A 14,393-nucleotide genomic window follows, 5' to 3' on the forward strand; every position below is an offset into this window, starting at 1 on the left:
CCACACACACCCACTGGGGATTAATCACAATGACTTCCTATATGTTTGCCTTCCTATTCAGCTTTTTTTACACAGACATGCAGGCACATGCGCATATAGTAATATGAGTATGTCCGTATCCACGAAATGTGGAAACTATTGGATTACACTGAAATATTAACAATGCCATGGGCAGAAAGTGTTTAGACACACAGACACACACACACATATAAACAGAAATTATTACCCACACATGTACATTATTCTTATTAAATACAATTATTTATAACAAATTAACGAGTCTCTAGTTTTCTTATAGCCATCCTAATTAATTTTCTTTTTTTCTCTTAAGGTTTATTCACCCCACATTTATTCATCATGGCAGAGTCATCGACAGGCTTGTGGAAGCTCACTTTTATGAGGAGAAAAAAATCCCAACCAAAGGTTTTGTATGAAATCCCTCCAGAGTTTGTGTCCAACTCACCCAGCAGTCAGCATCGTTCAAGTGCAGCCTCAGGAGCTGCTGCCCAAGCAGAAGATGCCCAGCTGGAAGCCCGACTGGGGAAGATCGTGGACAAGACGACAGCCAGTAAGGGGCGTCACGTCAAAGTGTCACACTCTGGGAGGTTTAAGGAGAAGAAAAGAGTGAGAGCCACACTGGCGGAAAACCCAGAGGTGTTTCCTAGGAGTGGCCCTGCCAGGGATGAGAACCAGAAGGCTGAGAAGTGAACATTACATTATGAACACGGATGAAGATTCACAAACATGTAAAGACTAACGCAGACGCATTTATGAGAGAAAAAAATACATACCCTGTTCAAACGGTCCAATCAGTCAACAAGAAGGAAAGGAAAACAACACAAAATCCAGCCAAGGATCTCTGGTAGATCTGTATCTTGAGGCACTTTCAGTCTGTTTTCAGCTTTGGTGATTGTCAAACACATGCTGCTGATAGTAGGACAAAAAGTGGTTGCAGGGATTTGAACAACTGTTTAGTCTATTAGTCTAGTCTCTGTTTTTAGTCGAAACCCTCCCTCATCACCTTATAAACACCACTGGATCACCTGGACTACAGTTCAGCTCAGACACACACATGGACTGTATCTACACAGCAATGTGTCTTTAACTCAGGCTCCAAGCAGAAACTGGATAGAACACGAGCTATGACAGCGTAAATGTGTCATATAGCATATTTAGTTCAATGCTTTAACAAACCAGACCCACTGAGTGGTGATACTAGTAGTGCAATAAATAGTTTTTCAAATTAATATCATTTCAGGTCCCGGTGATCAAATATCCATGAAAAGTTTTCTCCTTTCTTTTTTCCTTTATGTGTTGCATTGAATGCATTTAATTATAGTTGAACTTTTGCACTATGATAATGGGCACAAAGAAACACTTCATCAAATGACTGGTTCAAATAAGAATTCCCAGACTGGCTTTAAAGAATTTCTTTTTCTCTTTTACCACCACGTTATAGTTTATCAGCTGATATTTCAGATTTCATACAGTGACCAACAATACAAACTAAAACAATATGTGGATATTACTTCTTTCCAATAGAAATGTGGAACCACATTGTTTTGTTTCTGTTTTTCAAACAAAATTATCTACTTTTTGTTTGTTTGTATGGTTTTATTGACATAAAACAAAACAAATTCTACTAGAATCAAAATTTGGCACCATTAAAGCACAACAGAACTACTGGGTCAAACAATGGAACCAGTAAAGTTAGTGGCTACAGGACTGAAATCCACCATGGTTTCTTTAAAAAGAAATGACCCCACACTCTTCAGACTTCAGACTCTTCACACTGAGTTAAATGTTGGGGAACGTTCACCTCTGAATTTCCACAACTGACCATATCAACCAGAAGTTTGAAGGCAGATGTTAGAAGTCACTGATGTTAATGTCTATAAAATGAAATGCAGGAACTTGTAAATTATGGGGGGTTAACTAGTAATTAGTAACAATTTATGAAGCTTTTTCACTCAAATTGTTTACCCTTTTCATAAAGCTCTTTAAGTGAAACCAGCGTACTCTTTCCCAGATCCAACACTGAGGGAGAAGATGCAGCCGAGTAGCGAGGAAACAGAAGGAAAATTTTAATGTCATTGGTGCGATAAGTTGTGGCGAATAGCTAGCATGTTGAGCTTAGCTCTCGACCAATTCTCCAAACTCATCGGGACATATTTCAGGTGTGATACACATTAATGAATGTTCTAGAATTGAGAAGAAACGTGACTGTCTGACAACTTTCTGGACACTGGACACCACGAGGCAGTTTTGTCCTTGCAATGAATTTGAATATGTCATGAGTTTGTCCAATGTGTAGTAGTAAAGAATGCTTGTTTCATGTTTCATGTTTTTCTTTGTAGATCTATAGAAGTTTATCTGTGTGATTTTTTTTTGTTTTTGTTTCCTTGGGGGGGGGGGGGGGGGGGGGGGGGGGGGGGTGTTGATAAAGCTCATTAGGCAGGTGTGTCTAAATAATTCCAGTTTAAATCATGTTTCTTCATGTATTTTACTAAACCAGCAAACCTGGAGTAAGAACATTGAACATGCTGAACAGACATTATTGAGGTGCTCACGGACACCCACACATTCATTTCATCTCATTTTTTATCCAACAGAGGAACACAGCCAACTCTGACTCAAGTATTGCCTTCTCATTTTAGCTGGAGAAACATGCTTTTCCTAGAATCGCCCAATAGAGGGTGCCATTGTTTAACTCAAAATAGAATTTCACTGTTCAGCCACTGCTCATCGTTGGTTTTCATGAGAACGTTTGCCTGTTTAAAGGCATATAACAGGTGAGCCCTGCTGGTCTTTTTTTCTTCTTCTTTCTATTGTTCTGTTTCAAGAAAGGCCAGCAACCCTGAAAGGTGTTGTGTCCACAAAAGTAGAATAAAAAGGAGCTTGCAATTGACTTAAGAAGCTTGTTTCAGAAAAGTGCTCATTTCTTTTATAGCATCTACATTGCAAACATCAATGTTTAGTCTGTTTAGTAGTAGTGTTTAGTTTTAACTTTGTGTGATATTAAGATGGTATCCTTCAATTCTTTATTCAGTTCAATTCTGCAACTGATTCGACTGTAATCACCTGATTGTGGTACTTGGCATTGCTATTATACATTTGTAATATAAATAATTGCTATATGAATAAAAACTGCAACTTTTAACCCCCAAATGATTTGCTTTTGTGGTGTGTAGTGCTATCAGCTGTGCAACTATTCATTTATTTATTTATTTATTTTTACAGAATCGTCCTCGACAGTTATTCAAAAAGTTATACAAAATGAAACGTCATAAAGAGTGTGACATTGTTTGATAAAATTATGCCCTCTAGTGGTTAAAGGCATAATAAACGGACCATTTGCATGTTTGGTTTTGCAGCAGTATAATGAACCCAGTGTTATAATTTGGCAGCATTTTAAAATCACAAGAAGACGAAGAAGAAGAAAAAAAAGAAGTGTAAGGAAGGTCTTTCACTGCTGAAGGACACATGAGAGAGACTGAAGGCAAGAGAATGAGACGTGCAATTTAAAGTATTCAGATTGACTTGAAGAAGGTAGGAGGAAAGACGACTGGACTACAGCAATAAAGCATCGAGTCTTACACGTAGGAAGTGATGTAAAGGTTTAGACTAGCAGTCGGACAGCTGGGAGAGCAGTGAGATGAGTGAATACGGAGCTTCCTTATTGACCTTATGCATAACCTTCATGTCTATAAGAGTAAATTTGACATTTTTAGTTTAAACACCTTTAATATGTACACAGGAGGTCAGGTATAACAGTAAGTCTTTACAGATATTTAAATGTAGAAAATATTAAAATTAAACAAAGTTGTTGTTTTTTTGTTTTCTTTCTATTCCCAGTCTTGACCAGCACCTCATTCCTTTATCATTTGGTGAGGCTTGCAGCAGATTATTGAAACATGAGCAAACATGCATGCAGCTTGAAAAGGCAGCATGACCGTCTTTATTCTTCAGCACAGCCTGAACTCTCGTAGACAATCTTTGGTCTTGCTTTTAGTAGTTCTCCAGGGTTCTTGTAAGACGTTCTGAAGTTCTTCTTTGATTGCTGTCTGTTTTTTGTTTTGTTCACTGCCAAGACGATCGCACACTGCTTCAGTGATGGTGAGATCTGAACTCTGGGAGGTCAGTGTGTCACTGATAGCGTTCCACTGTGTCTTTTTCAGCACGGGTATGCCTTCATTGCATTGACAGTAAGTTTGGGTTCATTATCATGCCGAAATTTAAAGGCAATCAGATGTTTTCAAGTGGATCAATATTTGTGCTCATAATTCCATCAATTATGACACGATCCCCACTCATGAGCGTCTATAGACATCTGTTTTACATTTGTAGACACTGCTGTTCCCCTCTCCTCACCTCTGTGTGTTAAAGAGAATTTTAAACAAAAAATTCAAAGTTGGATTCATCACTCTGTGATGTTCCCACTGATTTTCATTCCAGATTATGTGGCGTGCAGGTGTTTGCACGCCATTTTGAGTCTACACCTCCAGACTCAATTTATGAAGGATCATAAATAATAATAAATCACATTATTTCAGCCATTCCACTTATTTTGTGGTAATTACCTAAGATTTTAAAGACATTTGAAAATTTCAACTTTGATTTTTTTTCCAAAATAGTAGTAATAGCAGTAAAATACGTATATAATAAACATGTAAATATTGTAAACAAATAAATAAATGTAATAAAATTTATAAAGTTATTTACAACCTTATAAACAGTACACTTGCAGAATGACTAAAACTAGTCAACTGTATGAACAACGGGCTGTGAGGTCAAAGGTTCTCAAAGACACTGTTTACTGGGGAAACCTGCAGTCAGCTGAGACTGAAGAAGTCACTTGGAAGTCACTTTTTTTTTTTTTTTTTTTTTAGAAGTACCTAAATTTCTTATGCAGAGAAAATTTGGGTTAGGTGTCTTTTTTATACTTGAATAGTTCATAGGTTGGTGTTAAGTGGACTAGCAAACAAACCTCAATGTCCAATGAAAAAGCAAACAATTTTGAGAATGCCTTGAGAACTACAGCTGAAGACCACTTAAGAAAAAAAAACAAGAAATCACAATGAAATATGAAATATTTTTTAAAATGGCTCAAGGCTTTTGCGCAGGTATGAATCCTCAAAATCTCACCACATTAGACAAATCATTCATTGTCTTTGTATAATGTTTCAGATTTTGTGAAGGCCACACAAAAAGACAAAAAGCCAAGAAGGTCAGTTCTCTCGTCTTTTAATAACACATTCATATCTATGCTCTGTTTTGTTTACAAGGAGTTTAAAACAAGTGTTGATGACGACTAAAGGAATCAGGCAGGCAGAAGGTGAAAGTCCATATACTGTAAAGACCAACGGTGCCATCTGCTGGAAGGAGGGAAGACCTGACACTCCTGATGAGCAAGGAGTCGCCTCAGGCTGCGCAGTCAACAGTGAGATGGGTTTTTTTTATTAATTTGAGGTTAGGTCAAAATGTGATTATTCTAGATCCAGCTCAGTACAGAGGACCTCCCTCCTTCCAGCTGCAGCTACATAATCAGCTAAAACAACAGGTCCTTTTGCTTTTCATTGGAATTGAAAATAAATCATCAGTCGGCATAGAAGGTCCTTGCAGGGCACTAACTCATGTAGGCTTTTCACAGAGAGAAAGAAAATGCTAAATGCACCCAAACACAAGAGATTCAATCTGCTGTCATAAAGAAGAGAGAAAAATGTAAAGTCAACCAAAAGAATATTTTGAAGTTAAAGAAAGCTTAATGAAACAAACTACATAAAATGCAAATTGGATAAAGAAATCTCTTATGCTGGGTTGTTACAGAAGAAAATTAAAAATTGGTGGCAAGAGTTTCCATCTCCCAATTTCCTTAATATTCCATTTCAAATACAAGTCAGAACGCAGAAAGAAAACAAAATCATCTTTGGAAGAAGTACGTTTTTTTCCTTTAATAGACTATCCACTACAGTATATGGAGATGCCACTACCCAGTTATTTATTTACCTATATTTCTTTCAAATGACTTTTTTTGTTTGTTTTTTTAGTTATTTTGTGTCCTTTTTCAAAAGTTTTTTTTTTTACCATTTATCTATTTTTTCCTTTTCCTAAGAGGTAGATCAACAAAATAATTACATGGTTATAGGTGTTGTGCCCCTTGATTTGGGAGGTGAGCAGCAGGGCAGAGCCGAGGGAGGGTTACGAGTAATTTTAGTGTGTGGTCAGAGCGAGACGAGCAGAAGAAATTAAGTTTGTCTTAAGCTGTGATGTGAAGTAGGGTTAGTGAGTAGCATCGGTAGCTTTGAGCAGTTTAACTGAAACACCTTTCCCAGGTCAACAAGTTGACGCCCTGCTATGACTGGCTCACTTCCTCCCTACACATGAAGAAAATCTTCATCCCGTCTGGCTCATGTCACCCTGCATCACAATGTGTCCATAGAGTGAGTGTGTGTTTTTTCTCTTTTTTATTCATGTATTTTTTATTTTATTTTATTATTTTTTTTGCATTTACTTTTACAGTCCCATCTCTAAGCTGAAGAGGTACAATTGCAAAAAGCTGAAAAATAAATTAATAAAGTCCAAGAATGGGGGAAAAAAACGGGGGGGGGTACTAAAACACTGTCACTTTGTTGTCTGACTGCTCGCTCTTACTTTTTTCTTTGTACAAACCAACAAGAGACAATCTTCTAGCTGAGTTTGCTTGTGTTTTGAGGTAGCGTTCCTAGTTATGTGTCAAGAGGTTTGTTTGTTTGTTTGTTTGTGTTTCCTTCTTGGGAAAGGAGTCCCTCTGTCAGATTCTGTTTCTGAATTGTCAAAGCCCCATTCCTGCTGACGGACAGAGGGGTAAGAGGTGGGGAGTTGTTAGGGACACAACATGGAGGAGTTTGTGCTGTTTTAGAGCAAACTCTGCCCATCCTGGAGTCAGTGTGTGTATGTGCGCGTGTGTGCGTGTGTGTGCGTGCGTCTTTTGTCTGTTTTTTGATCAGGTAAGATAAGTTTACTCAAGTCGGAATTTCCTTTCAGTCGGAAAGGGGCAATACCAGTCAGGATCTGTTTTGCCAGTTTACTGCGTGTGCTTCTCATCAGTGCTGACCATGTTCTAAAGCATGCCGGGTTTAAAGTACGACAGGCGTAACTCAAATAACTACGTGTGACACAGCCAAGACTCATCACCAGGAGCATTTTAGCTTCTTTCAGCTCACAGTTTAGCTTTGTTGGCCCACAGCGTCAACTTTGTGATCGCGTAGAAACAAAAGCAAAATTCTGGCTCTGGTAAGTTGTGAAAATATGTGACTTTGGAACCAATATTAGGGCTGAATCTTTTATAGGTTACAAAATGACATCAGTGACTAATTCATACAAGCCACATGAGGTTTCACCATCTACCTGCTCAAGAGACGGGCAAAGGTGGCGCAAACAGCTAAACCTTCGCCCAGAAGTCATAACAAGAACAGGGACTGTTATGAATATTAGACTTATGAGAGGATGTTTTTGGATGCCCCAAATAACTGTTTGTCAGTAGGTTTGCCTTTCTTCTTGGAGCTCTATATCAAAGTGAAATGAAACCAGTGGGGAAACGTTGTAGAAAATGGTCAGCCATAACAAGCACACAAGCAACAGGTAAACATGTCTGAAACACTGGTATGGTCCTTTAAACAATGTTAGAAACCGTGTCGGTTTTAACTCAAATGTTAGCGTGCTGGCGATGATACTGTTTTTATACCACGTGGCACCTCTCACTACCAAACTCTGTCCACTAGCTGATACAACTTATTGGCTCAATCACTCAAATTGCAATAAAACAAAAAAACAGAACAGAGAGGAAAACCAGATGAAAATGAAGAAATAAATGATTTTTGTCTCTGTCTCCGGCTGCAATTTGTGTGAGCCATTCTTTCTACATTCTTACTTACAGAGCGGGCGTGGCGAGCGGCACGGGGGCGTGGCGAGCGGCACGGGCGCGCCTCAGTTCAAACTGTACTGTCGTCTCTATTGTAACGAGACAAGAAGGGTTCAGGTGAAACTTCACCCGAGTTCTAAAATACTTCAAGTCCTTCTCAGTGAGCTCATTTGCTTAACGTGGCTCTATACTGCATTTTGGACTCCGCCCCTTCCTGTTTGTTTGGCACAGTCACTGTGACATACTGAGCTACATGTTAGTACTTCGTCTCATTAAGTAGCTGTAGATTTCTGCATTAAAAAAGCTAAACAATAAGATGGGGTGAAATTCAACCATTTTCCAATAAAGACTCAGAGTGTGGATTCTGGGAAAAATAAAGAAAAACGTTTTTGAACAGAAGCGAGCAAAACGAACACAATGGAGACCAGCGCAAGAGGGCAAGGGACCCTTACATTCCCGCCCACTCCAAAATCACTCTTCTACCAGAGGACAGAAGAGCAACGACAAAGCATGAAAACGTGGTGTGAAAGAGCAATAAGGGAGAAAACTCTGACTCCTCACCCTCCACTGTTTTTGTTTTTTTAGATTTGCATCAGATGTTCTCAGTTGTTTTCCGTTGTTTGCTGAAATATTTAATCGATTAGTGCAACAGTACGTCCCCAGATGTCACTTCCAAACAAAGCTTGCTGTACTAAATAAGAATGAAAAATAAAAAATGTCGTTCGAACCACTCCAAAAGCCCGCAGGCTGAGGGATGAATCCTGAATAGCATGTTGGTGGCTGTGAACGGAGCGCTGTGGTTTAGAAAGAGGTGGAAACTTAACAGAGTCGAGCTGTGACGTTAGCGCCTCTGGGCAAAAATACAAGCGCAGACGAGGTGGAATAGATTTTTCCCTGTTTGTTGATGAGCTGGTGGGGTAGCCGATTAAGCTTGTACCAAGCACAGGTAAGACATTAAAAAGACAGTTATTTGGCAGTGTCCTTCCGCAACTTGGCTAAGCGCAACCTTTCTGTCTGATGGTTCTTTCCCACTTTGATTTTTAAGTTTTTTTTCTCCAAAAGTACAAAAGGTTAGAGATCACATTTCGAACATGTTATGTACAGGTTAGAATATTATCCCAGCTGCGTTGCTGTAGCTCCCATCTTTTTCCTCTACAAGATTTGTGGATTTTCTCCACTGGGTTCTCATCCTACTTTTATCTGTTTATTTTTTCCTCAACCACATCACCCAACCACATCCCCTGACTTTAAAAAAAGGAACATTTAAAACCAGCGAACACAGACGCGCCTGCATTCACACATACACACAACAAGCACACGTGTAGCCAACAGGGAGCATCTGAGGTGGCACGGTCAGTGCACAGGTAATAAATATTCACATTCAGAGAAGTCAGAGCTAGTTCCTGTGTGTAAGTAGAACACCTGACACAGTACAGCTACTCTGTAGGTGGACCGCTAATATTTAAATTCCCAACCTCCAGGTGAGAAAGGTCGCATTTTCATATGCCAATATTGCAGGTCTGTAAAGCCGTCTCATAATGTTTGGCGCTTCGTGGCAATGTCGTCAAAATAAGACGAGGAGAGCAGGGTATTTCAGGGCACACAGCAGGCCAGAAGCCACAGGGACGGGGTATGACACAAAGGTTATCCGATTACCCCGGTGGCGAGCTTGGTCACCATGTGCACTTGAGGATCCTCTCTCGAGTTAAACATAACTCCTTTTGGCCATTTCTCTGTTTCAGACTACAGAGGCTCCACTCACACGTCAGGAAGACCGAGCATGTTTCCCCCCAAAAGATGGAAAAATGGGACCCGTTTCTTCTCTACACCAGCAGACCGATCTCTCTCCGCTTAGGAAAAAAGAAAACAGCATCTTTGTCATCCTGAACTCATTCAACCATCACACCAGAAAACACAAAAAAGGAAAAAAAAACTACCAAAGCCATAACTCAATACCTAAAAAAAAAAAAAAAACTTTTTCTTAAAAAAATAAAAAAATATTCAGGACTCTCAGCAATTTTTTTCCTATTATATAGAAGACCAGCAAGCAAAAAAAAGGAATACTGAGGTAACTTTACCCTGAGGTAGGTTTTTTCTTTTTCTTTTCTAATCTGTTCTAATCTTGGCGAGAGCGTCCAAGCATCGACCCCGCCCCTCATTATCATACGCAGGCAGGGTCTGGAGGCTCCGCCCACAGGCCTTCAGCAGACAGGGAGAGAGAACGAGGAAGCTGCTCCCTTTCATAACGATATTACCATTGCTGAGCTCAAGGCAAGGAGCTTTGGAAGACTTTGCTTTTCGTGCTCGACCAAGGTCAGCCTCGGACTGCCTTCATCACTGCAGACATTAAAGGCATTTTTATTTAAGAGAAAAAACGCAGGGATGGCTGAAGCACCCGACTCTCCGTCTGAGACTGACCTTGACTTTCTGCACAAACTTAATGAGCAGAATGTCTGTCGCTGACACACTTACTCATACTTGTTAAGCAAAGCCGTCAATACATTCACACCAGGGGCCGGGCTAACTCACATATCATATATATATAATATATATAAAATATGCCGTTTGGGGTGCAGGTCGCTCGCCAGCGAGCACTGCTGCTGGCAGTTGGTTTTTTTTGTTTTTTTAATCTAACACGTGAGCTAAGCCGCTGCAATAGAACTGCAGGACCAGCTGCGACCTCCACTCCCGTTACTGTCTCTTGCCGCGCCTTCCGCCACATAGCTAAATATTGGAAGGGCATCTTCAGTGCCTCCCCAGCCCCGAGCCTTATTGTAGGCTAAATGATGCTACACAGTACAGGCAAGGGACTAAGAAAAATAGAGAAGACGTCCTCGTTTTTTTAAAGAGGAAAGGCAAGGCGGCCAGGCGCAGCTTTTTTTTTTTTTTTTTTTTACATTTACATGAAGATTATATATTTACAACCTCATATTTTCTCTTTTTTCCTTTTAATCTCTCTACTATCCTGAAAGGTTTTAAAAGAGCAGTGTTAACATCTGCGGCCCCTCTTCTATGCTCTCATTTGGCCAGTAGGTTAGGGGCGGGCGAGGCAGTGCCAAACCCCGCACCTATCCTCCTGTGCCACTACAGCAGTTCCCCTGTTCCTTCTCCCAGCTCCACCTCACTGCATTCTATTAATAATAGCTCTGAATAAAACATTTCTATACATATATCTCTATGTTAAAAAAAAAACCACCTTTAAAATATAGGACTGACTGCAGATGGTTGGAGAGGTCTCTTGGAGGCGATAGGACAAGAAGGCACCTGCTAGTGTGCCTGGGAAAGGCAGATCTGCTATAAATCGGAACCCACCATAGCGTTGCTTCATCCATACATGGAGAATAAAGTCGGCCATGTTGTTTCGACTTATCTGGGTGGGATCCCATAAAGTTAGAGCAGATGAGGAGCTGGCTGCAGCCATACCGAGGCACACTAGGAGGAAACTATACCCTCTCTCTCCCTCTCCATGTTCCTCCTTACCCTCATCCCACCATCCTCACTCAGTTTCTCTTCTGGCCTGGAATCTGATCTCTGTTCTGTTTCTTTTTTCTTAATCCTCTTTTTATTATTTGTTTCATCTTTTTGATTTCATTCGTCTTTGTTCTTTGTCTTTCTCTGTGATTATTGGGCGTACTCTCTCCCTCTTTATATCTCTCCCTGTCTCTCGCTGGGTCCGGGTGTCGCTCTCATGTATCCGTCCGTCTATCCGTTCGTGCATTTGTCTGTCTGTCCTTCCGTCAGGCAGGGGGCCCGCGGCATGTGAGAAGGGTGCGGGGACCCCTCACTTCCTGCGTGGCTGGTGGTCCTGAGTCAGTCCCTGCGTAGGTCTGCCCATCTCTGTGAAGCCCGGTGAGTGAGGGCCAGGGCCCATGCCAACTCCGCTTTTCTGTGTCTGTTTGACCTGGGTCAGAATGTCTCTGATCTTTCTCTGGGCCAGCTAGGAGACAGAGCAGAGTTGAGAAGATGAGCTGCATAAGTTACGCCTTTTTCCCCCGCTGCAGGGAGACAAAGTTAGCAACACGTTAAATATAGCAGACAAAACTGCGACTTCAGAGTTTGGTCAATTTTAGGTTTTTAGAAGGCATCAAGAAAAAATTCAAGTACACAAAAATGATATTTTAGACAATCAAGGATGACAAGAAGATGAACTTTCTGAGTATCAGCAGCATGAACATATGCACCATTAAAATGAATCAATGTTAGCACAGATACTTAACCTCATAAATGCAGGAAGACAATCACATGCCATTAGCTACTTATAAATGCTAACCTCTTTTTGGTAGCTAAGCTAACATAGCTTAGCATAGCGAGCATACAGTGCTGAATAAAATAAATATGACTAAGCCATGAATGTGTTATAATGTATGAGGTGTTAAATACGCAACAGGGCACTGAGTAACCATTAGCACCAACTAGATGTGAGTTCAAATTTCAACCAATCAGAGAGGTTTTTTCTTTTTTTCCCATCATTGCTAATTAGAAGTGGTCACTGAATTTGTCTCACACTCACACATTTTGGATTATGAGAGTCAAAGAAAAATACCTGCAAACAAAAACTGAGACCTAATTATGTGTCAAAACAATTAAAATGACACATTACAAAGGTCATTGTAACAGTAGTGATACTTCATAGTTTATAACCATAGAACAGTTTGTTGAGAACATGATATATGAGCACATTACAAAACAGTAAAGGTGTACCTGGCTAGCATAGAAATGCCCATTGATCTTGACGATGACCTGGTCGTTTTCATCAGGTGTCTGTTCTCTGGGAACCACCACCTCAGCTGCTGTCAGGTTTTGCAGCTCATTCACCTGGAGACACGAGACTTGGTTAGTGCGGCAGCAACAGTCCTTACTTAAAGCACCCTGATGTGCAGAATATGTTACTACTGGAAGTAGACCAAGGTATACGTTTTTGTGGCTTACCGTCTTGCCTCCCTTGCCAATCACTCTTCCTGCAGCAGCAGCTGCCATCTTGATGTGAGTCTCAAGTTTGACTTCTTCCTTTGGCCCAAAGAAGTTCTCTTCCTTCAGTTTGCCATAGATTCTGCCCTGAGCCTGGAGGAGAGGGCAAACAAAAGAAGGTTAACACTTTTCAACAACAAGTTGTTCCACCAACCAGGGATATTATGTCAAACAAAAGAGGTAAATGACTGTCAGTGATTACCTTAAACTGAGCCTCAGGGGGTCCTGTCACAATCACCATCCTCATTTTGGAGTCTGGAGATTCAGCTGGTGCAATCTGAAGGAGATACAAGAAATACATTATTCAAACCTCAGTGTTTGGTTTGATCAAATCTAAGTAGAAGTGTAAATGCTCTGGAGTCCTCACCATCTAGCAGTATTTGGAAAAGGAAATATTAGTATTTTCAAAATACCTTTCTGCAGATGCAAACAAAGTATTTTTCCCCTGAAAAGTGTTTACAAGATGCATCTGAGTTTATTAACACACCTTAATGGAGGCTCCAGCAAAGCGGCTCAGCTGTTTGATGTGCTGTCCTTTCTTTCCAATGATTGCTCCCACCGCCTGTGCTGGGATGTAAACATGGACCGTCTCCTGTTCTGGAGCCTGAAAAAAAAAACAAAAAAACAAAAAACAAAGCCAAGAAAATCCCATTAAATAAATAGCAACAGTCTTTTAAAAAGAAAAAAGAAAGAAAACTATAATCAGCTGATCTCTCAGGTAATCTTACCCCAAAGCAGCCGTAGGGGGTGCCACCAACTGCATTTCCAGGTGGTGGTGGGGGCATATTGGAGGAAGAAGGGAAAAGGCCCAGAGCACCCAGGTTAAGGCCAGGGATCAGATGTGTCTGTTGCTGCAGAGAAGGACAGCGTAGGTAAGAAACCGCAATGACAGTTACAATAGGTGGGCTGGTTCTAGTGTTGAACCAACACAAAGAAAAAAAGCACATATCTCGTACTTGTGCTGTACTACTGACATTATTTGAATACGATTCAAACAGCCTCGCCATCATATTGCTATTATAAGTTCACAGAGTTCAAAGTCCGTCGCTGTGCTCCCCTCCAGTTTTCTGTGCGCGTGCACTCACATTCATCGCTGCGATGTCGTTCTCGTAAGCCTCTCTGACCTTCTTCATGATCTCCACCTCAGCCTGACAGCAGGCTTCGATGGAGCCTTTAACTGTGATGGTTCTCTCTGGATTATACAGCGTCAGGTCCTGGAGACTGCACACAGAGACGGCACACGGCGAGGTGTTACTCACTGATGTGGCTCAACTAGAAATTTAGCCGCTCATGGGTGAGCTGCAGTGAGGCGTCTTTCTGTGCTTTAAATCAATAAATCATTCACCTCAGCTAATACACAACCACAAGTTAGTGTGTGTGTGTCTTACGGGGAAATGGTGATCTTGGTATCCGTGTCCTGCTCAATTTTCTTCAGGTTGCGTCCCTCTTTCCCAATCAGCCGCCCAACAAAGTTGTTGTGAGCCATGATCTTCAGAGGGACCTCATCAGCACTGCAAGTGGAACC

At 40.9% G+C, this 14,393-nt stretch overlaps 2 protein-coding genes across 2 annotated transcripts in view; one reads left to right on the plus strand and one right to left on the minus strand.

Moving 5' to 3' along the window:
- The first annotated feature begins 357 nt into the window (after positions 1-357).
- prr15la (proline rich 15 like a) lies at positions 358-1,250 on the plus strand. Its single transcript, XM_084924811.1, has one exon. The coding sequence runs from the start codon at positions 358-360 to the stop codon at positions 706-708; it is 351 nt and encodes a 116-aa protein (XP_084780937.1). The 3' UTR covers positions 709-1,250.
- A 3,985-nt stretch (positions 1,251-5,235) lies between these two features.
- The window catches only part of igf2bp1 (insulin-like growth factor 2 mRNA binding protein 1), a 49,144-nt gene continuing 39,986 nt past the window's right edge, over positions 5,236-14,393 (minus strand). Inside the window, exons 8-15 of the mRNA XM_084926879.1 lie at positions 14,257-14,379; positions 13,954-14,089; positions 13,597-13,719; positions 13,356-13,472; positions 13,071-13,145; positions 12,830-12,961; positions 12,602-12,715; positions 5,236-11,837 (exon numbers count right to left, since the gene is read on the minus strand). Coding sequence (XP_084783005.1) covers positions 11,682-11,837; positions 12,602-12,715; positions 12,830-12,961; positions 13,071-13,145; positions 13,356-13,472; positions 13,597-13,719; positions 13,954-14,089; positions 14,257-14,379 — 976 coding nt within the window. The 3' untranslated portion in view covers positions 5,236-11,681. The remainder of the gene's footprint in view (positions 11,838-12,601; positions 12,716-12,829; positions 12,962-13,070; positions 13,146-13,355; positions 13,473-13,596; positions 13,720-13,953; positions 14,090-14,256; positions 14,380-14,393) is intronic.

Source organism: Perissodus microlepis, chromosome 4 (genome assembly GCF_051167445.1).
Source record: "Perissodus microlepis isolate ML-2025 ecotype Zambia chromosome 4, ASM5116744v1, whole genome shotgun sequence".
NCBI classification, from domain to species: domain Eukaryota; kingdom Metazoa; phylum Chordata; class Actinopteri; order Cichliformes; family Cichlidae; genus Perissodus; species Perissodus microlepis.

Excerpts from the sequence above, each read along its gene's own strand:
- prr15la (XM_084924811.1), top strand. The coding sequence starts at position 358 with ATGGCAGAGTCATCGACAGGCTTGTGGAAGCTCACTTTTATGAGGAGA.